At 36.6% G+C, this 23,479-nt stretch overlaps 1 protein-coding gene across 1 annotated transcript in view; it reads right to left on the bottom strand.

Annotated features, from left to right (window-relative positions):
- Positions 1-23,479, bottom strand: part of PIBF1 (progesterone immunomodulatory binding factor 1) — a 119,044-nt gene that overhangs the window by 21,969 nt on the left and 73,596 nt on the right. Inside the window, exons 13-16 of the mRNA XM_033053006.2 lie at positions 20,765-20,855; positions 16,442-16,544; positions 14,544-14,674; positions 5,579-5,663 (exon numbers count right to left, since the gene is read on the bottom strand). Of these exons, the coding sequence (XP_032908897.1) occupies positions 5,579-5,663; positions 14,544-14,674; positions 16,442-16,544; positions 20,765-20,855 (410 nt within the window). The remainder of the gene's footprint in view (positions 1-5,578; positions 5,664-14,543; positions 14,675-16,441; positions 16,545-20,764; positions 20,856-23,479) is intronic.

Raw genomic sequence — 23,479 nt, 5'->3', positions numbered from 1 at the left:
AAGCTAAAATAGATTTAATTGTGCACATTATTAGTTTTCTTTATTGTGACACATCTGCATCTTAAATTTCTGAAGAAATAGTACAATGTTATACATCAAAGCATAGTAAATTTATAACCTCTTAAATGTAACCTCAGGAAATTATTAGTAAAACTTCTTGCCAAACATCTGAGTGCTGACAGACTGCCCTTCCAAGTTTTCATCTGAAGTTTGAAAGCCAATGGATAAAGTCTAGAATTGCACTTCTGATGTTACAAAATACTAACAACTGCATCAAGCATGAACGGCAATGGAATTGCCAGGATCACAGAGCTCATGGTAAATATTTCTTTTAGTCAAAGGCTCATTTTTGGAAAGAATAAAAAAAATTGAACAAACCAGATAAAAGAAATCATGTATGAAGAGCTTCACCGAAAAGATTTAGTGGATTCATCGCAGTTAACTTTAGCACTTAAGAGAGAGCTGAATTTCAGTGCCTTTAAGTGCCTGTCATATGCACAAAAGGATAATGTTTGGATGCAGATAAAGGATGGCACAGAAGCTGGTCTTCTATACAATTTTGAACACAAAATGTCCTCTTTATCACAGGTAAGTAATATTGACATATAAATATTTTTACTTGCCTTTTTTTTTTGCTGGACTCTTTCCAAAGATCATTCAAACTGCTAACTTAACAGACAGCATACACTTTTGTAGGGTTTTTTTTGGGCCAGGTTAGGGTTCTGTTTAGTGATTTGAATGGTCCTATAGCAGCATTAGAAGTGTGTCAGAACTGGTGCAACAGGAGGAGGGAGGAGGAGAATCTGGAGCAAAGGGGTAAGGCAGAGTTACAGCTATTGGGTCAACTCATGATGTATAATGTATAATTTCATCTGCATTTATGCTTTGAAAAAAAATCTTTCTTACTCATTCTTCCCTGACTATAGAGAGATATGTGGGCAATCAGTTCCAAAGATAGAGACAGGTCATGAAGTTAATTAGTGGGAAGAATCAAAACTACAAGTTGGGGTTGGTGTGGTTTGGTTATTCGAGTTAAGAGTATAAAGTTCAACTGATTAAAAAGAGAACAGAGACTACAAATAATAATGCTAAAAAATTAATCTGGAGATCTGAAATACCCCTTTATAAAAAACCTCCCCACTATTTACTAGAATATTATTAATGGGAGACCCCATTGTTCCTCCAAAAAATATTTTATGCTTTTCTGATGGATATGGAAAAACAATTACAGTAATTTCACGATTATAAGCCGTACCATTTTGACTAAGATTTTGCTCCCAAACCGGAAGTGCGGCTTACATTCAGGAGCGGCTTATATATTAACAAATTTTGGAAATTTCCCAACCTGGAAGTCCGAGCCCGCAGCAGCCCCGAGCTTAGGTGGAGCCTGCCCAGCTCCGGGTGGCAGTGGGCAGTGGCGGCGCAGCGGCAGCACTGCCCGGGCCTGGGGGGCACGGCAGCGGCACCGGCCGGGCACGCCCCTATCCCTCCTCCCGGCGGCACCGGCCGGGCACGCCCTTCTCCCGCTTCCCGGCAGCAGCGGAGAGCGGGGCCGGGGCCGCTCCCTGGCGGCCGCCCTGAGCAGGGCCTAGCCAGTAAACCCCGTGATCCCGCGATTCTGTTACCAACTGGCAATTTTGTGAAAGTTGCACTTGGATCCTCGCTGCGAACAAAAGTGTGGCTTACAATCCAGTGCGGCTTATATATGGACAAAGAACGAAATGTTGCCGACACCTGGACCTGTGGCTTACAATCAGGTGCAGCTTGTAATCATGAAATTAGTGTAAATAATAATACCTTGACAAAACATATAAAATATCCTATTCCAAAATAAACGGAAAAATCTGGCTGCATTAACTTGCTGTCTTACACTAAAGAGTATACAAATGGCATCAGAATACTGTGCACTCCAGATGCTTCTGGGACCTCAAAGACACAAGAGGCACTGGGAAGGCTTTGTTATGAATCTCCAACATGATGTCAGCATCGTCCTAGATACTGATCAGTCATGATAATGCCACTGTACTCCCTCAAACAGGAAAGTTTGCATTTAACCACATGAAGAACACAATAAATTTTACTTTACCAGCTGATTCTCAGTGATCTAAATGAAAAACTAGATTAAAAGGTTTTCCACATTCATTTACTAATTAATTCAGATAAAAAAGGAAGCAGCAGGCCAAGAAACAATTCAGAATTTGGTTCTGAATAAAACCCCAACCTTCCTTTTTTCTCCTTCATGGGTGGACAGAAGCTTTTAAGGCTTTGCGCAAACAAATAACAAGTTTTCACTTTGTTTTCCCACAGCAAAATGTAAGATTCATCATCAAATTAGATGTTTATATAATTTGAAATAATGAACTATTTTATGAAATTAACATTTAGTGTAATTTTTTCCTGTAATAAAAGAGCTCATGTAAGAATCCTACAGAAATTCTTCCAAGATTCAAAGTATAACTTTCAGCTTTCTTCTTCTAAAATTAAAATCTGTGAAAAGAGAAGATTAATCATGAATGTAAGTTCTTTATTAAAAAAGTGTATAAAATGCTGTAAATGTCTCCAAAGCAGCACCATGAATGTAGCTGATATCACAAAGAGATAAAAACAAAAAAAACTTCCAACCCTTCAAACTCTAGCATTCCATTAAAAAGAGTTAATACAGTCTGAGACCACACAGGTTGGAATACTTTAAGTCAAAACTGTGCACCTATTGAAACACGTAGCTGGGAGATGGCATTAACATTGTTTTGGCATTTTACTTGTATTTTCAGCACTTACTTTTAACATACCTAAACTTCATTTTATCTTAACTATGGATATCTTTGGTTTATCTATTCAAGAATTCTAATGTTTCTACTTGCAAACATGAGAGCAACAAGGTAATTGCTAACAAGACATGACAGTTTAGTATGTGCAATGACTGAACAAGGCTGATAGTAACCCTTTTACATGATAGCATGTACCAAACACATAAACTCATAATTAATCTTTTTTTTTTTCCCAAATTGTATCAATCTGTATTTACAGGTTGCCTGTCAGTTTTATTTAAAATCACAAACTGTTTAAATGCAGTTAACTCTTTACTAACCTGAAGTGAAAAATTTTGTATTTATGCCTGTGAGCAAGGACAACTACTGGAAATTGTGATGTTACTGCATACTTAAATCTTTTACTAAGATGGCAAGGAAGTATAGTCTAAGACTAACTTACTATCCTGTACAAAGATTTCAATACATGATGTAATTCCATTTTAGACAAATTCACAAAGTGTAAAACTACTGGAAGAAGTTTGCATTAGAAGTAAATAAATAAAAGGCTGCATTAGGAATAAACAGAAGTGACAAAAGTTAAACCAACACACAAACACAAAAGCTACCTGTTTTTTTCAAACATTTTCCTGAAACAATTTTAGCATATATTTTGTTTCTCAGATTTTTTTGTGCGTTGTACTGGCATATTTTGTAGTTTTCTTCCCTCAAACATGCAACTTCAAATATTTCTTTTTCAGTATTTATATTCTTTTCTGCAGAGATATCTTTAAAAATCATTTATCACTGTTTGACAAAAGCAGTATGACTAATACGTCCTATTTTTAAGAGATTTAAAAAGAAATTCGAGAAAACAGTACTAATTTTGGAAATATTTGCTCAATTTCTTAGCATTCAAGTTATGAGGAACATTGAAGAAGTCAGTTTCAGACTCAACTATTTGCTTTTCTTTTTCAATCAAGCCTTCCTCTGCCAGCCTTCCTTGATAGTTTGACACAGTTTAAAATTTGAAATGTTGACATGACACAAAGAAACAAACTGGTGCACCAGGCATAGTTTATGAGGGTACTTACAGGGGCTAATGTAGTTTCAGTGTAAACAATACTGCATAGCTTTAAGTTAGAAATGCTACAGTATTCTTAGAAAGCATGGCAAAATTTTTCTTTTATCACTTTCTACTGTTTTTAATCAGCTGCAATGCATGCTCATTGATACGACACTGCTCATTGTTATGACACTACTAAAACTAGGAACCCAGGGTGAGACTGCTTTGCAAGCATAACCAGTTGGTAGCATCCCTGGTTGAGAAAGAAAAAGTAGAAACAGAAAATTTTGAAAGAAATTAATTTGAAATTAGGCCAAGGGTCTATAAACCACTACATGTTTATATAATTACATCATGTTTCCTCAGAGTATTTTTCATATCATTAATATAAGGATATCATAAAGCATGAATATAACGGTAAGGTTTGTAAACTATCTGGAAATGTTTAAATCAGATTAGTTTGGTTTGGAACTCAACAGAATTAGTAGTTTTCATTTAAGTTAAGACTCACTTGGACTGTCAGTGAAACTGTTTTGGTTCTAACAAAAAGGAGTTTTTAAAGTGCTTGGGAGAGACAAAGCTATTTTGGACCAATTAATGACATGGATTTTGGTTACTCATCTAAGAAGGGAATATGATGAATAGCATGAAAAGAAGACAAGGGAAAACAATTTGGAGGTGGAGACTTTAGGAGGTGGATAGTGAGTTTTCCATGAAAATAATGTATTAAAATGAGTGGTAATCCAATCTCTGACAGGATAATTTAGGGGACTTGTAGCTTCCTTGAAAGGAATCTCTCCATCTTTTCTCTTACCACTAAGAGAAAAGAAAGACGTTGTCAGAGAACTATTGATATACCTCTGTGATTACTTTCTGAACAGGTAAGTGGGTAGCTAGGTAGCATCACTCTGTATCTATAATTTGCTCTGGGAAAAGATTTATTAGCTGCTTAGGCCAGCTTTCGGTTTTATATCTTCAGTACTCTTCAGCTTCAGAAAATTCTGTGATATTAATTCACATTCTCATATTCCTGCAGTAAACATCATTTATTTCCACCCTTTGTTTCAAACATTTAATCTGCAGATTTTCTCTCATGCCATGATATACAAGTCTCTTAAAATTGTTTAGATAAAAATCTTGACAAGAGCCTTTAGCGTTCCCTAAATGGCACAATTTTGCATACTTTTAGATCTGAGAGTGTATTCCAGTCTGCTAGCACCCTGATTCTTGCTCGGATGAAACTCAGGAAAGTACACAAAAAAGTACCCTGACTCTTCTCGGAAACCTGTGTAACTATCATCTTGTTTCCTCTCCCTAACCCTTATTTTGGAGTTGAAAAGGAATTCAGAGGAGTGTAAGGGAAATGAATTGAACAATGCTTTGGTCCAACATTTGGCTGCAAGGATTGGTGAGCACAGAGAGATCCCGAGGCATACTGTGGCACGTGTAGACCTTGCAGATCACATGTGTATCAATTTCATTGTCTTTATCTAGATTCTTGTTAAATGCTTGCAATCGCCAAACACCATTCAAGGCAAAAGAAAAGACAGAAAAGAGACAATAAATCATCAGAGAGAATTTAGCAACTGAGAGTACAACTGAAACCCTCCCCAATACCCAACAGTCACCTGTGTTGCTGAAAACGATGCAGACAAAAACCCCCAACGAATCAAACCATAGTAAATATTTTTTTTTCTCTCCATGGTTTAAGGGTCAGTAGCAAAAAAGTGCACTTATGGTAGTACTGCTAAAAGAAGAAGATTACCTCACGGTCATTTAGAAGTCTCTCCAAATCTGCTGCCATTTGATTCTTGACACGCAGCAAAGCTGTCTTTTCTTTATTTAAAAGACTGGTAAAAAGAGGATAGGAAATGTAGTAATACCAACAGATAATCTCTTTTAATCTTGTGTTCTGGATGAAGCATGCATTTTCTAAAGCTAAATACTGGCAACAATAAAAATCTGCTCAAGTAATTGTATCAAATGATCCTTCTCTATATTCAAACACTGACATTTTTATAAATGGGCCCAAATGTACTGATACACACATTTTAGTAAAACAGAAAAACTATTCAAAGCCTTCATACTTCATAAAATGCTTTTTTTTTTTTCTCTGTAGGGTAATTTAAATGATCAGAATCTTCTATTACAATTTCTTGGTTTCTTCTAGTCAAAATGAAACTATTTTATAAGCAAAGTAAGCCTCCTTATACCTACACTTCCATATCAAAATGTGGATTTCTTTGTTGTATTAGTCACTAGCAGTAGCACATTGTATGAACTCTTTTTATACTACTGTATTTAGAAGTCTGAAAACAGCAAATACAAGAAAGAAAAACATCCATCTCCTCCCCCTTTAGCTATGTAGTTTCTGCAAAAATTGTAAATGTATTTTTGTTTTAAATTTTTTTATTCCAGGATAATGCATGGGATCAAGTTTGTCCTATGAACCAAGTATGAAAACTGATTTAGCATGAAGGCATGCCTTTATAGGAGAATGTAAAGTTTAACTTGAGTCATTCTTTGTCTTCATAGTTATAGAACATGAACATTTGAAATGTTTAGCATACACATTGTAATTCCAGGCAGCATTTCTATAATAATTAAATATATTTTCCTATTTAGACACAGCATCAGTTTGTAACATTAAATTTTAGACTAATGCACGCATAATACCAGTATATAATCTATTTTGTTAAAACAGCCACAGAGATTTTCTTGCAAGACATGTTATATAGGCCATTAGCATGACCTAAATAAATAGGCTGTGCAATATAAACTGTAACATAAATGAACAACTATGAAAAAATGCAATTCTGCATATGGAATGCAAATATGTAATGCTGCAAACAGGTCAGGAGTTCAAAAGCAAATATATTAAAATTTTATAAATGGAGCAATTACATATGTTTCAAACAAAATTTATGTAATATGTCCAGTATTTGATCCAGAAATGATCAACAAAATAAATCAATCTTTAATTGGCTGTGTATCATCCGCTTGTTTCAAATAAGCAACATCATCCTTTGCCCCAGAGATTTTCTGGCAGCTCCTTACAAGCTCTGTATTGTAAATTATGACTGTCAATTCCTTCTAGGCATTCATTAATTTTCAGAAGAAAATGCATCCTTTTGCCAAATTGCTCAGTTGTTTCAACTATTTAAAAGAAAAGTAATAACATTTGAAACAACTATAAAAATATTTTAAGATTTTCAAGAGTTTTATTTTCTGTCACATTTTTCATCATGATGAAGTTGCTGTACCTTCTTTTTCTTGGGTTCATATGTTGTAACTTGCATGTCACTCTTTCCTGGATTTCTATATCTCCTAAGAACATAAAGTAATCCTCCTAGAGGCTCACAAACTTATTAGAGAAACAATAATATAAGTTCCCCTATGACTTAAGTAGTGTACTGAATAAGCATTAGCATCATGTTCATGACTGAATCAGAAGTTCATGTATGAGGTTCAGTTTCATCTACAGAACCTATTCTACTTACACTGCTTATATCCCCTGAAATAATATGTCATGAGTGTTCTAGGTAGAGCATTTCTAATTTTCTTTGTTTATAGTCAAATATAGGACATGGACTACTACATCATTCAGTAGTACTCGATGTGTTTTCTATCATACACATTTCTATAGAATTACCAAAGCATGTACAGACTTTTGATTTTGTAGTTTTGCAATACTTGTCCTTTTTCATCATTGCAGATAGAAGGGAATAATTCACTTTCTCGTGAAAGAATACTGCAAGAGGCATATACACATTTAATAGAGTGAGAAAGCACTTACCAGACAGAAATACCTTCAAAAGTTCTATCTTGGGGAGAAGTCTGACCGTTTCAGCCCCTGGTTTTAAAATGTTCTGAACCAGCATCTTCAATAGCAGCCAAAAGGTTCTAGCTTTAACCTACCCTAAACTTCCATTCAAGAGTAGTTTAACCTAGTCCAGGTTTAACTGGCAGTGTGACAAATCAGAGAGGAGCTTTACATTTTGTCTTAGCTGACCTAAGTGAGAACTGTTGAAGGATCATCCTTCCCTCACCACATCCTGGTAACCTACTCTTTCTGTTGGTACTAGAAAATTTGTCACCACATAAGAAGGTCTCTTCACTGATCTGGATTGACACTGGAGTCTTTTTAAAGGTTATGCTTCACATTGATCACCAAAAATATAACTTGATTTACCATGTACAATGGAGATCTACAGCTGAAGGCAAGAATGAGCTGCTCCATTTGGTGATGGAGTGCCTCAAGCGCCTTGCTATGATTCTGAAACCACTATCTGTGAGTCTAGGCAAACTAGCTTTATACTGGAGCTCATCTAAAAAGATGGAAGCATGATGTGCTCCACAGTCCTGGTCACTGATGGCCTCACCCTGAATGTGGAGAAGGTACCCATTGTGAGATGTCATAAAACTGTGGCCCCAACAGCCCAAGTTAGAGAACTAACTGAAAGGCAGTGCAGATCCTGCTTTTTCGGTGTGTTTTTCCAGAAGAAACCAAATTGTCTGGGAGGACATCCAGTTTCATTCCATCATGCTTTTAAAGCCTAGCCAGGTATGAATCCAGGTACCAGGAATGCAGGCTTACCATAAATACACTTGTCATATGCATACACATTGCTCATAGCAACCACTGGCTTGTTTTGTCTTGCTTCACCCAGGATCTCAAGCCAAGGTAGCTTGGATGTCATATGTAAGACATTTTTAGGTAACATGATTTTTCTGGAGAATAGATACGAACATTTCCCAGTTTCAGCCTTATAAACTCTTTTCAGTTTGGCCAAATAAACCATTTTAATGCTTAAGTGTAAATATTCTAGTTACTATCCTGTTCAGAAGCTTCTAAAATTAGATATTCTGACTAATATGTTTATGCTGGACACACAAAATAAACATAGGTCTATACAGTACGAGATTTTATTATTACTTCTATTCAGTTTGGAAAAAAAAAAAGTATGTTTCTTTTTCAGTGAACTGTGTACTCCAGATGCTGTAAGAAATGGATTGTGCCTTTATGTTAATTTGTCCTTACAGCATGAAGTTAAAGAGTCCAATATTAAATTTTCTTTTTGCATTTTATATTCAGATACAGTATTACTATTGAAAAAACAAAATACAAATAGTATATATAAAGGTTTTTTACATATAACTGAATATATAATATAGCCATATGGTGAAGCTATCCCTTGTCTGCAAATTAGAGATGAATAGCTCAAAGTAGGCAGTTCATTATTAGTCTAGGTCAAATTCTGTTCTTAAGTCACATAGAAAGAGAGGTATGTTTTGCAAACAAAAGTTCCTTACAAGAGAGAATACATGACAAATCAGTGCTCTCTCATTGTGCAGCTAAATAACCACAGCTCAGATTTTTAAACAGATTTAGGAGAGTATTATTGCTTAATGATTTTAATTAGAATGTTTCAAGAGGCTTAAAAACATCTCCATGAAGGGTTCAAATTAAAATAACTTTTCCAAACTGCAAAAAAAAACCAACAAACCCAAACAACTTTTTAAAAGTTGCATTACAGGTCAAAAATGTATAAAAAGGACATATTTCTACAAATTTTCCTTGGAGCACATCTCTGGTAAGCTGCACTACTATTGGAATAGATGGTGCATATTTCACAGAATGGAAATGTTCTCATAAATAGATCAATGCCCATTCTTTGGGCAATGGGAAAAACTCATCTAACACTCTATGCTGAGCTTTATGTTTGGATGGCAATTAGAGAACCCAAAATGTTTAGGCAAGGAACATTTCAGTACAAAGCTTCTTAGTGAGCAAAATCCTTATACGGCTTCTGGATTCGCCACACAGTTAAGGCTTTTGAGTAGTGCTTTTGGTAAGTGAACCTCTTTTAAAACCAGACATTGGTCCTGAGAAATTTGAGTAACTGCATTTAAAATAAATACCTTCTCTTTATGAATGAAGTCCTTTTAACATCTCCAGTTATTTATAAACCTAGATGTTTTTAGCAGAAAATTATGTACTAAAACTACAATTACTTCACTACACACATAAGAATGAAACTCAGAGATTTGTTTTCCCACAGGATGACATAGTTACAAGCATTTCTTTTCAAAAAGACGCTAAATGCGATGTTTTCATTTCTGGCTAAAGAACTGTAGTCTAGAGACATTTCCTTACAGCAGCAAGGAGTCATCCTCACACACAGCACTGTTCTTATTAACCATCACTATTTACTTTTACTAATGAGAGTGCTATGTGGTCTAATATAAATAAGAAGTTACTTAACAGAGTATTGTGAGATAAGAAGACCACCTATAAATTCATCCTGCAGATGCCCTGTCACTCAAGACCAAAGTTTTGTATTCGAAACATATCTGCAGGTGCATGGCTCAGTTCAGAAGCATATGAAGTGCTCTGCTCCCAGAGCCAAGTTCTGTTTGAAGCCAAGTGCCAGCACAGCCCATGATCTGCCTAGAAGAATCCTAAAGTAATAGGAATGAGAGTGGGAGTAAACACCATATGTGAGCAACACCTGACAGTGCCTCCATTACTCCTAAAGAACCTCTCCTTCTCTTTGAGTGGTAATATGCTTGTGCCTTCACACTTGAACCTCAGCAGTGGTATCAGCACATCTTTAATAACCTGGTGGTGGGTCCCTAAGTTGTTCATGCAAATCACAGCAGCCAGCTAAGCATTTACCCAACCACATCTCTTGCAGTTCTTATGAAGACCCACAGAGCTGTGTGAAAGATGTCCAGAACAGACACACTTTTCAGCAAACCAACAAAGTATCGCCAGCTCTGCTAGATATACTACTTTAAGACTTTTGTTCTGTCTGCTAAGTATTCTGTTTCTCTCCTTTCAGTGAGAAACTGAATGGGGCAACCTGAATACAGCAACCTGATCTAGTGGAAGATGGCAGGGAGGTAGAATTGGATGGTCTTTAAAGGTTCCTTACAATCCAAACCACTCTGTAATTCAGTCTGACAGCTGCTGACACAGGCAACCTTGAGCACCACTTGAACAGTCCTTCCAAGTGAGGAAGACATTTTGATATGAAGGCTCTGATAGACAGCCTTAGCTCTATAGGTGTGACACTTAAAGGATGAAGGCAGGTAAGCTGCCCTAGTTAAAGTGAACTTTCGAAGACCATGCTGGAAATAGACAGGTCTGCAGGACTTTTCAAAAATATTATATCAAAATGATCTGTCTGAATCTTTCCTATTCCTCTTGCAGAAATAACTGCTGTCAGAAATGACACTTTAATAGAATTATGAGTGTGGAGAATCCTTAACACTTCTGTTGCCTGTTAAGGGACCATTACGTAAGTGAATTTAGACCATTTCGTGACAAATTGATAAAGATATGGCCCAAACACATCCAAAATGAGATTTCTGTCATAGATAGCCTTCCTGGTACTTGTCTTCCTCTTGTGCTGATTCAACAACAGTCAGTTTCATCATAGAATCAAACTCACATCCAGTACAACCAACAGATTTCTCAATAGACATGGAATTACAAAGTGCTGCAGGTCGCTGCAAAACATTTATTGGTTGTAAGAAAGTACTGACTCATCATCCTGGGAAATCTGCTGGAACCTAATCTCTCCAGGAGTATGTTCTAAAAAGACTATTGGCCATGGTCGCTGCCAATACAGAAGGCAACTACAGATTAGGACTAAAAAAGTAAATTCACTTGCAAATAAGTCCTTGCTGATCCCTCCACATGCAAGTGGTGATAGAGAACACTGGCACTGCTAACACAGACATGTCTGTTCTGCTTGAGGAATCCAGGATTTACATAACGCAGAACCATCTCTCTCTTGCTGAGCAGATGAGATAAGAACACAACACAAAAAGAACACCCCTCTACCACTGAATCTGCACACTAAACAAGAAGGAAGGAAAATTATGATCAAGCATGGAGCAGCTGTAAGGATAAATTAAGTATTCAGCCTTGATTCTCAGGGTACAGGCATATCAATACTACATTAATTTGTCTCCAATCTGGTACTCAAATATGAGTTAAAAAAAAAAAGTATCCAAAAAATCACTAGAATTTTTGAAGGTCTGTCTGAAAACAAGAATTCAAGCACTGTATTTCTTTTAGCTGGCTCTTGTGAAATTGCTGTTTAGAACTAAAACTAATGCATTATTGCACCTAAAATTTAAAAAAATAATGTATCCTGTGTAACTGTAGCACAAATTAAACCTCAGTTTAGAGGCTATTGAAGAATTGCAGTATTAACTATTAGTCATAAGTAATAGTTGAAAGAACAATTTCATTTTGAAATGGTTTTACAAATATTAACATTTTCCCTCAGCTCTGAGATACAGAAGAACCAGGCTTCATAAACCAGGTTTAGTGTTTTCACTAATACTTTTCTAATGGGACCAACATTATCTGCAGAATTTAAGGTTCTCCTTGAGGACCACTAATTCTCTGAAGTCATCCTCTCAAAAATATTCCATGCACAAACCAACAAAATGCTGTTTAATAAACTAAGAGCGATACGAATACTGGGCTAAATCTTTTGATTCAGTAAAGTTTCACTTGGCACATATTTGGAAGGGATTATCACTAATTTACTTAAATCTTATTCTGATTCGATTCTGGAATATCTAAGCGTAATCTAAAATCACCTAAGGGATATTTTAATTTAAAACTGTCATCAGCAGATTCTAAAAGGTTATCCTCATGACAAAAGTAATGGTTCTCTGGTTAGAAATCCCTAACTCTAACCCTCCTCTCACTTATGGGAAAGCAAAAGACCAACATTATCAGTTTTACCCTAGATTATGATTTCTCATGCACACCAGGGAATGCCAGCTAACAATTTAAGACCTTTGTTTTAATTGTGGAGTTATGAATACCAAAATTAGAGACTACTAATATGCACCAAAAGCCCTAGACATTAGGCTGCTCTCAAGAATTTCTCTGGCCTATGAAACTAGGCAAACTTGTGATAGTGGAGCAAAATCTATTTTCAGTTCACAAGAAATACTGGAAACTACAGGAAAAACATCCTACTATAATATTTGATGTGCAAAGTAAGTGTTAACTTTTTTTGCTGTGTTTTTTTTTGTCAGGCCACACTTTAATTTACAGAAACACACACTAATGGTAAGCACACCCCAGCTCCCCACAGTAGAGTACCACTGGTATGTTTACAATGAATGCTCATACTGTGGGGCAGATCCATTTTCTTTCTTAACCTGAGGCCCTTTAAGATGAAAAAAAATTTCCTTTACAGTTAATGGAGAGTAATAGGCATCTCTAGGAAATTACTCCACCCAAAATCTGATTTACTTTTTGAAGATGTTACTTCCTCCATGAACTACTACGGAAAATTGACCTAAGTCTCTAATTTAGGTACCTTAATTTGTAGGGTCAATTTAAGAAGAATATCTAAGCACACAGATTACTGGCAACAAGCCATTTAAGCCAAGAAAACCAATGTTAATAACACATTTAAGTTCTTTCCGATTTTAAAACACGAAGCATACACTTTCAGAAATGACCTTACCTATTTACTCCCTCTCTATCTTCCTTTTAAGAGACTTTTGGACTACTTTGTGAATAATTAAACCATTCCATTATTATTACCATAATCGAAAAATTTGTGACCAATTCTTTCATATTTTTCACAATTGGAAAGTAAGACACTGCAAATAGAGAACACTGTGATTTTTCATTTCCTGGAAAAACATAATTTATCTTTGAATTTTTTTTTTTATAATGTAGCAAGTCTTGGAAAATATATAAATGCTTGATTCTGGAATTAAAAAAAAGATCCATTCTTACTTAATCAAAGTTAAGCCCAGTGAAAGATAACTTTTTAGGAAGTATGGATGAATATTCCAGTTTATTTATAAACTTATTGATTCATATATAGATTTGCTTGGATAATAAGCATTTTTAGGTATTCATCAAGGGGTAACAAATAGTATCCTAAAGCACCAAAACACTCTAAATAGATATATATGTAAGACAGTATGTAAGATTAAGTATTAGCTAAGGTGAACCCTGTTTTTTTAATTTTAATTGCTTCAGAAGATTAATGGAAAACCCTGCATTTTTCATGTAATTGCTTCATAACAGAATCACATTAATGTCTCCTAATAGTTAGTTTGCCTTTTCTAAACCAAGACACCACATGGAACACCCAATACTTAAAATGATAATTCTTCTGTAGAGCGGTGGGACTTGGTTATCAACTTCCTTGAAAATCAAGGGACATTATTTTGTAGCAGCTTACCTGGGAATCAGATATTAGGAAGTTGCTGGGAAGTTGCTCAGTGGTTAGAGAGCTCTTGGATACAGCAGCAAATCACAAAGTCTCCATGCGAGCATATGCTCTTATTATGGCTGAAATACCCCATACTGGTGGGCTACTGTATTATTTTTCTATGACTTTTTTAAAATTTTATTTTTACTGTTCTACAACTGGTGTGTTATTCTTTCCTTTTACTCTTCTGAACTCTTCTCTATTTCATGAGAGCTCTTCTCCACTCCAAACTCACTTTAAACATGTCACAGCTACTTTTTCAAGCCTAAGTACCCTTTTCTGACATTGTGAGAGAAATAACAAGTGCTACAGTTCCAGCATGAAGACTGGAGTTGGTCAATGATGGAGTATTAACATCTCAACTTTTTGAACAATAGCACATTTTTTTCTAATGATAAAAACATAAGTGATTTTACCTTCATTTTAAGAGAAAGTAAAACAAGAATCAGTGATTTTAATTACCTGACATCTTTTTCAAGTTGTGTAATATGCTCTTTCTGTAGACTTATTTGAGAATCTCTCTGTTGGACAGTTTCAATGAGGTATTTGTATGGCTGTTGTGCTTGGTTCAACAAAGAATTTGCTCTGTCAAGCTGAAAAAAAATGGTAGAACTACTATAAATTTTTTAACTTATAAAGCACAAGTACTTGATTATTACTGAATTATTATTGGCTATTATTGATTTTTACCAACTGCATATTAATATAAACTCCAAACCTGTTATTAGACACATAAAAAGGAAACATACCATCTTCAAACTGATAACTAGTACATTATCTTCTCAATTCTCTGTTCCAATTGTGTGCTATTTTCACTGCAATAATGGTACCACTCTCTACACTTCCCTAATCTGCATTTTCAAGGGTTTTAATGTAACAGCTTCCATTGATTAAAACAAATGAGTAGAGTAAATGCCTCTGTTTATGGTCTTACCAACTTACTGTGATCTTTCCCTCCCTCCTTTAAAAAGCTGAAAAGGTTGTATCACAAATACTGCACTTAAGTAGTAGTATTTGAGCCAAGTTCAAACCAAAAGCTGATAAAATCACTTTTGCATCAGCTTTTTATCCATGTTGTAGATTTCATCTAGATGACTGAACAAACTGTCAGTCAAAAGGATAATAATGGGCTACCTAAGCATGCTGTAGTCTACTGGATCTTTGGTTTGTTCTTAAATTAAAAAAAAAATCAAGAAAGAGAATAGCTTGGAGTAAAAATTATGTAAAGACAGCAAAGAGAAGTTTCAGAATTTTACACAAAAAACCCCAATGTTTAACTCTGTAATGGATTGTATTATGATTTAAACTATACAATTATATGGTATAAGATCGAAAAATTAATGGCAGGGTAAAAATGATCTTGAAGATGTTCCTGTGTAAAGCTGCAGGAATTTGAACTAAGGACACTGATACTGAATCTTCCACCAGTGATCTAGAAGCAAGTATACTGTGAGTAAGGAATGTACTGAAGTGAAACCCGGAAAAATTTAAGACAAAGAATAGTGATATGGAAGAATACAAAGCATAACAATAGATTCACCTATTTCCTGATGTCTTCCAAGTAAGAACCTGACAGAATATGTTTTAGTCAAATAGAAATTACCATGATATACTGAGAATACATAATAAATTATAGCCTTGGTTAAAAAATCCCCAAACTTCACTGTTCATGTATCTTTCATTGAAATAATTTATATAATCATATATATACATATAAAATCTATAAAATTAATGTAATTTAAAATATGTAAAAATTCAAGTATTTGCACTCTGTGAAGTACTTGGGTGCAGCAATTCTAATTTGTAATTACTGTGGCTTTAAAAATCAAACTGTTAACCACATTCCTGAAATACTAAGCCTACAAATTACATATGGTGGCAACATCTAATAGCAAACCTATTTGTCCTTTCATTCCTATGAGAAAAATTACAAGAGAATATTATAGATTTTTTTAAAAATTAGTTTGCTCTAATTCTGGGACATTTCAAGCTGAAGTTTGTTAAATATCTTCAAAAGTGATTTAACAGAAGAACTGTGTAAGAAGCAGCAATGCAGTCATTGAACAATTTAGTATCAAACAGAACAAACCAGCTTGGCTGGCTCTTCTTCTATTCAGAAATCAAAACGTTTGTCTGGCACACATTCTTCTTTAGCCTGTAAAGTAATCCTCCATTCAATATTAGTTGCAAAACACAATATAAACTTCTTTGAAAACTTCTATCATGGAGTTTTGGTTAATTGTGAGGCCATTTTTTAACATCAAATAGATAAAAAACACTATTTAGAAAATATTTCATTTTACGAAAAGCTGCTCTGCAATGTTTCTACATATTTGAATTTTTGTGTAATAATGATTTACCTCTTGTGAAATCTCTGTTACTTGTTCCTTCTGATGTTCCAGATCTTTTATAAGCATCGAGTTCTGCTTTTCTAGCTGCAATAATCTTCTTGCCAAGTGAACACTGTGCCAATAAAAAGCAAGTTCAACTTGATTTTTTTCCAAAATAGGCAAAAGAAATCCTCACATTTATGCTTCAGGCTTTGATTGCCTTAATTTTTCACCAATGCTTATATATTTATATATATTTTTCAAATATATACATGTATTTTATATATATTAGCATATATAAACTACACAGTTAAACGTGCTGCATGGCCAAAGTTAGAAAAACAGTGAAAATACTACAAAATTTAACAGCCCTGAAATAACATTCCCACAGTTATGCTATTGTAATATTTTATATGATATGATTACCTATACAATTTGTCCAACACCATACAACTGTAGAAATACTGTTAAAATCCTTCATCTAATTTTGATTATTTACTTTCTAGCAACTTTACAGCCTCACTTTAATTCTAACTTAAGTACAGTAATTTCACGAATACAAGCTGCACAGACTATAAGCCGCATCGCCGGGTGTTGACAAACATTTCGTTCTTTGTCCATAAATAAGTCACACCTGATTATAAGCCGCTCTGTCGTTTGCAGTGAGGACCCGCGTGCAACGAAGTTGCCAAATAGTAACAGAATCGCGGGATCTGGAGAGGGGTTTACTGGCTCGGCTCAGGTTGTGAGGGTTCGGTCCACTTGGGGCTGCCAATGGGGCCAGGTGGCCCAGCTTGGCGCCGCCGCTCGGCGGGGCTGCTCGGGGCCGGCCACTGCTGCCGCTGGGCTCGCTCGCCCCAGCCCAGCGCTGTCCCAGCGGTGGCGAGGATGGAGCCCCCCCCGCTCCCGCGGCGGCGGGAGGAGACGGGAGCCCGCTGGCACCCATGGCGGCAGCAGCAGCAGGGGACGGGACCCCCCCTGCTCCCGCGGTGGCAGGCAGGGACGGGAGCCCCCCCACTCCCGTGGCGGCAGGAAGGGACGGGAGCCCTCCGTCTCCCTCCGAGCCGCGGGGCTGGCAGGAGAGAGCCCCCTTCCTCCCTTCCGAGCTGCAGGGGTGGCAGGAGAGAGCCCCCCGCCTTCCCCCGAGCCGCGGGGCTGGCAGCACGGAGCCCCTGCCTCCCCCAGGCTGCGGGAGAGGAAGGAAGGAGGGAGCTCCCCTGTCTCCCTCCCCCTCCTGCACTGCCAGCAGGCATCCCGGCTCCACCCGCTGTGCAACAGAGTAACCAAGGTGTAACAATCGCGTAAACCCTGGTTTTACTGGCCGGTGCTCAGCTCAGCACCTCGGTTTGCACTCCTGGGGTTGGAAATGTCAGAAAATTATTCACACATTAACCGCTCCTGAGTATTAGCTGCATTTCCGGTGTGGGAGCAAAATTTTAGTCAAAATGGTGCAGCTTGTATTCATGAAATTATTGTTAAAATGCTTGTTAATACATGTTTTGAAGTAAAACACTAAAAAATGTAGTATTTTATCACTTTCAAAAGAGAGGCAAAATTGTTTTGTCTGACATTTAATATGCTAAATAATTAAATGCTATTACAATTTTTGTTTTAAATAAACTCTTACGTATTCACAGATTAACTTTGAAGAGAAAGGATTACTAAGCTACTTAAACAACCTAGTTAAAAAATTAGATCCTCAACCTCTTGCAAGCTTCATATTAAGAATCAAAGAGTTTATTACTCATTCAAGAGCACAGGTCCATAGGCAGCAAGGAGAAGATTCATTTTGCACTGCAGAGCCTAGTAGCAGACATCTAATCTAGACTTCCAAACTCGTATGAATGGGCTAGGTTGGAAAGGACCACAGTGATCATCTGGCGCAACCTCCAGAGCACATTGTGCAGAACTGCATCCAGGTGATTCTTGAGTAACTCTACAATCAGTTCCTGACTATGATAGACAAATTATGAGAGGGCAAGTGGCCTAATGCAGACTGACAGGGAGAGTATTTTGCGCTGAAGCTCAGGCTTAAGAGTGTGTAAATCTAGATGAGTGTACAAAGTTTATCTGAAAATTTGACCACTCTTAACCTCCATCTCTTCCTCAGTAAAATGTAATAGACTTCTGAATTTGGCAGAAGTCTTAATAATCTGTGTTATAAACATAGTCTTTCATGCACTAATCTCATCTAGTACAAAAGAGAAAGGAACCACTTCTTTGACTAGTAGCTGTGAGAGTGTAAGGGAAAACTTGGATACCTTCCCATAGCAAATTCAGGAATGCAGCCCACTGCAATTTCCCAGCAACAACTATTCAGTGAACTTTGCCTGAATTTGCAAATATTTAAGGACAGCACAGGTACATCTTTCAAGTATACTTGTCAGTATGTTAACTAGTTTAAATTGAAAGGAAAGAGACAAAGGGACTGATGTGCAAAGGCATCTTATGCTGGAAGCATTTGATTCCAACTATACTAGAAAATTATGCAGTGCTCAAGAAAGTGATAATTCCTTGTTAGTAAACCACCACAGTCATCCTGGTAGTGTTCTGCATTCTCTCATTAACACCCTCCAAGCAGCTCCTAGGCATAGCTGAGAAGTGAGCATAGGCAAGCAAATCATTGCCCAATATGTTGCTCACATGTAGCTTTACCCTACACTGAGAATTGTTTTATGGCAACGGGCTACTACAGGACATTTGCTCTTGATGCTTCAGAGCATTCCCAGGCATGCTTAATTTAGTAAAATGCCTACATCTGAAATAATGGAAGAGTTGTTTCTGGCAAGTGGGCAAAGAGGTATTGACTCCACACTGCTTGAAAAGGTTGGTTTTGTACAAATTTTCAGAGACTGAAGCACACAATGTGAACTTAAAAGAGTCTTCATTCAGGATCCCATATGTCTGGGATTAAAGAGCAGGTAGTGGACTCTACAAAGAAGATCATTCACGTTTGTAATAGATTCTCTTTCCCTAAGCAATCCTAGAGAGAAGAAAATTTATCTGTGTTTCTTCAGTGGTGCTAAACATAGAGGATGGTGTCAGAGTCTTTGCTTTTAAAATCTTTGGCAGCCAAACTCATCACAGACATTATCAGCATGGCAGTTTTGCTTGAATCAAAACAGCACGTAAACCATACACAGTCTTTTATGGCAGTTTTAATCTTCTTAATTCTAAAAGATAAAGAAAGTCTATGAATTCTCCAACATTATTATGAAGGATTAAGTCAGTTTATTAGTCAATGCCTTTTGGAACAAAAGTGGAGTGTATGAGTCATTCCGATAGAGCCGCTTCTAAGCTCAGAAAGTGTCTTCCAAGCATATCTGAAATCCCGGTCTGATCATCAGATTCAGCATTCAAAGGAAATTTAACAGAGTTTTTAGAGATGTAAATAATCCAAAGTGAATGTAATAAGGTGAGGAAAAAGAAGAATCAAAGTGGAAACTCAGAAAGGTCCCCAACCTATTGACAAAAGAAGAATTAACTGAAGCTTTATGGAATGGTGCTATAGAACTCTCAACAGTTTTCAAAACCGGATAAACAGGGTTTTGGAGGTTTTGTGCACACGCCTGACCTTCCAGGGATGGTTACTCCACCACCTTCCTGGGCAGCCTATTCCAATGCTTGACAACCACTTCTGTGAAGAAATTGTCCAACCTGAACCTCCCCTGGCAAGCCTGAGGTCATTTCCTTTTACCCCATTGTTAGTTGCGTGGGAGAAGTGAGTCACAGCCACAACACACAGGTTCACAATGAGCCACTCAACTGTCACTATTATTTCTTAAAGACAATGCATAATATAAATTTATTAGTTCAAAGTGACTATTATTAAGAGGTGCATTTTTCACCTATGCATCATTTTAGTCTATTGATCAAATTTTCAAATTGGCCAAACCAGACCAAACTAAAAAAAATGCAAGTGGAATCAGATCCTGTATTAGTGAAGGTAAAATAGGATGCTCTGAACCATTGTCCTTCTTAATATCCTGACAGATATGTTTTTATTACTATTAAATGCAATCATTTTTAGGGCATTAATAATGCATATCCTATTATACAAATCTAAACAATGGAACTAATCTGTTTTTTACAGCTGCTTAGTTTTATAAAATTATAATTAATCTTTCTGAAAGTCAATGAGCAGAGATTTTAAAAGGACCTAGAAAAATATATATATGCTCATTCATATGCATCAACCATATTTACAGGTCCTAGTCCTCAATCTATTCCTGTATACTTAAATCATTAAAAAACCTCTTTCTGTTAATCAAACTGTCTGGATTCTAAAATGTAACATAATGTATTTAGTTTGTCTTGAACACATCTTAAATTTACGAGGTACTTTTTCTTTACCTTTGCTTTAGTCTTCTTTTGGCCGTTGTAGGAACATTAGCACCATATCCATATGAGAAGAGAACCCTTTCAGCTTCAACTTCATCTTCCACTGCAAAAAATTGCAGAAAGGTGCTGTTGAGAACAGTGCCAGAACTTACAAACATCTAAGCAATTCTATTTACAATTCAACATGCAAAAACATTATTCTAGAAGCTAAATTTTCAGTTGGTGCAACCTTCTGGACTTGAGTGGAACAGTTTTTTCCACCATTAGTATTACATTTAGTGCCACACTTTAATTACTTACAACTTTTTTTTTCTTATGAGTAACATAAGATTTATGCAATATCAAAGTAAAAGAAAATAGTTCAGTTTCCTTGAATATTCACATTGTCAGTGTGGTCACAAAACACATACTACTTGTATAAGTTTAATTCAGCAGTAGGTTAGGTTGCTTAAGTTTTTAATCTAAAGAATTAATTTTCTGTGTATACATGAGAAAGTAGAGGAAGATAAAATTAGGCAGTGCTTTGGGTGACAGGAGATAACCAAGTCCACGGGACCAGAAGGGTCAGTGGGAGACATCTGATGTTGCTAAGGCAGCTGATGTAACAGTGAGGCTGCTCACTATGGTTTTTAAAAGACTGTGGTGATCAGAAATTTCACCACACTTGATGCAAACAAATGCCATGCATTTCTTCAGAAAAGGGCAAAAAACTATTCCTATGTATATGCAAAATAGAAATATTAAAAATATTCTCTGCCTCCATAGGTGATTGATTTCTGAAAATGCATTTCTAAGGGTTTTAAACAGTCTATAACTGCTTTGAAAAGAAATCCCAATAGCAGCAAGATTAAAATGTATATGTTCATATTTCAAGTTCTGAAATTCATGTTTCCTATTTCCTGTAAGATGAAGTGGGCCAGAAAAAAAAAAAAAAGGAAAAGAACAAGTCTATGTGTGAAGTAGACAGGCAGAGAGAGGACGGGTAAAGGGTGACAATGAGAAAAATGGGAGCGGCAGGGGTGTGAGAGAAGGACAGAGAACAAGTAAACACCAGCCCAGGCACCATACAAAAGCTTTGATGAATCAAATAGTTGGGAACTGGAGAAACAAATGTAGGAAATTATGTGAGTCCTATCTGACTCATCATTCTTAATGCTCAAGCACCTCAAAACCCGAAATACCTTAATTTCTCAACAACTTGCAAAATGCACTTCTGTTCTCACTTGTCTAATACCCTTATAATGTTATTTTAAACAAGGATTCTTAAAACATATTTAGAAAGAGAAAAGCCTCTAGAAGAGCACCTGTGGTAAGTCACATATCTAGTTACATTAAAAACAACATAGAAATTTCAGTACAGTAATTTCACGATTATAAGCCGCACCAATTATAAGACGCCCTTCTGGGTGTCAGCAACTTTTCATTCTTTGTCCATACATAAGCCGCACTTGATTATAAGCCGCACATTACAATACAGAGTGTGATAAAAGGTATCTATTCTATCACCATCTGTTGAGGGTGGGGGCAGTGATCCTTATCTCTGAGGGAGATATTCTGCTAATGAGCCATCCATTGAAACCAGGTGGAGCATTGTTCTTTATCTTTCCACAACCCATCCTTCCTTCAGCCAGTCATTTTCTGCTAATGGCCCATTGAGTCCCACTGTGTGACTGATAAAATTACTCCATCCCATTGGGAGATGCTGCAGCCAGGGGGAAGAGCCAACATTTCTTACAAAGATAAAAACAGAGGTTTTGGGACACTAAGGGAGCCCCTTTCTCCACTGGACTCCCGAGGAAAACCGGATTTCTCCACATCACCACTGGACCTCCGGAGGGAAACTGCACCTTCTGCAGGAGCACTGCTCCAACTGAACTACATCTGTCACTGCAAGAGGATGCAGCCACCATATGGGACTGCTACCAACACCATGACTGACAGGGTGTCAGGTTGTACTCTAACTTTGTTATTCCTAATTCCCATATTTTTGCCTGAAAGCCGTTTGATTTCAAAATGATAATAATTTGGAGGGAGGGGGTTTACATTCTCCGTTTCAAAGAGAAGCTCCTGCCTTTCTCAGCAGACACCTGTCCTCCAAACTAAAACAGCAACTTTTCGTTCTTTGTCCATATATAAGCCGCACGTGATTATAAGCCGCACTTCAGGTTCGGACCAAAATTTTAGTCAAAATGGTGTGGCTTACAATCGTGAAATTACTGTAATTATGACAGAAGAAGTTTACTAACATAGCACTACAAAGACACCAGCACTTCAGAGCGGTCTTAAATATGACAGGGAATTCTTCACTTCTGTAAGCACCTCTGGTTCAGAAAAACATAAAGAATAATTTAATGTGCCATTGTTAATACCCTTCTTTTTGGTTACACATTCAGTGTTGCATGTCTCAGAAAAATGTCACTAAGATCCTGTTCTGTAAATTCAGATCTGTCTGTAGTGTCCAGTAAATGTTGTGTCATGAAGACAAAAACAAAATTGAAAGTGCTGTAGGTATCAAAATAATATTCTGTATAAGTGTGTGCTTCTCTTCTCTAACAACATTCCAGGCCCTTCACCTGACTTTGTGGTGTAAAACATACATTTTACAGTCTAGGGGACACTTACTAATGACAGTTTCCTATGCTACTCAGCAAGGACGTGCCATTGTGAGGACACAGATAGATTCAATCTTTTTCTTAGAAAGATACTAACCAATGGAAACAAGAAAAA

This window comes from Catharus ustulatus, chromosome 2 (assembly GCF_009819885.2).
Source record: "Catharus ustulatus isolate bCatUst1 chromosome 2, bCatUst1.pri.v2, whole genome shotgun sequence".
Classification (NCBI taxonomy): domain Eukaryota; kingdom Metazoa; phylum Chordata; class Aves; order Passeriformes; family Turdidae; genus Catharus; species Catharus ustulatus.
This window is presented reverse-complemented; position numbering and strand designations above follow the sequence as displayed.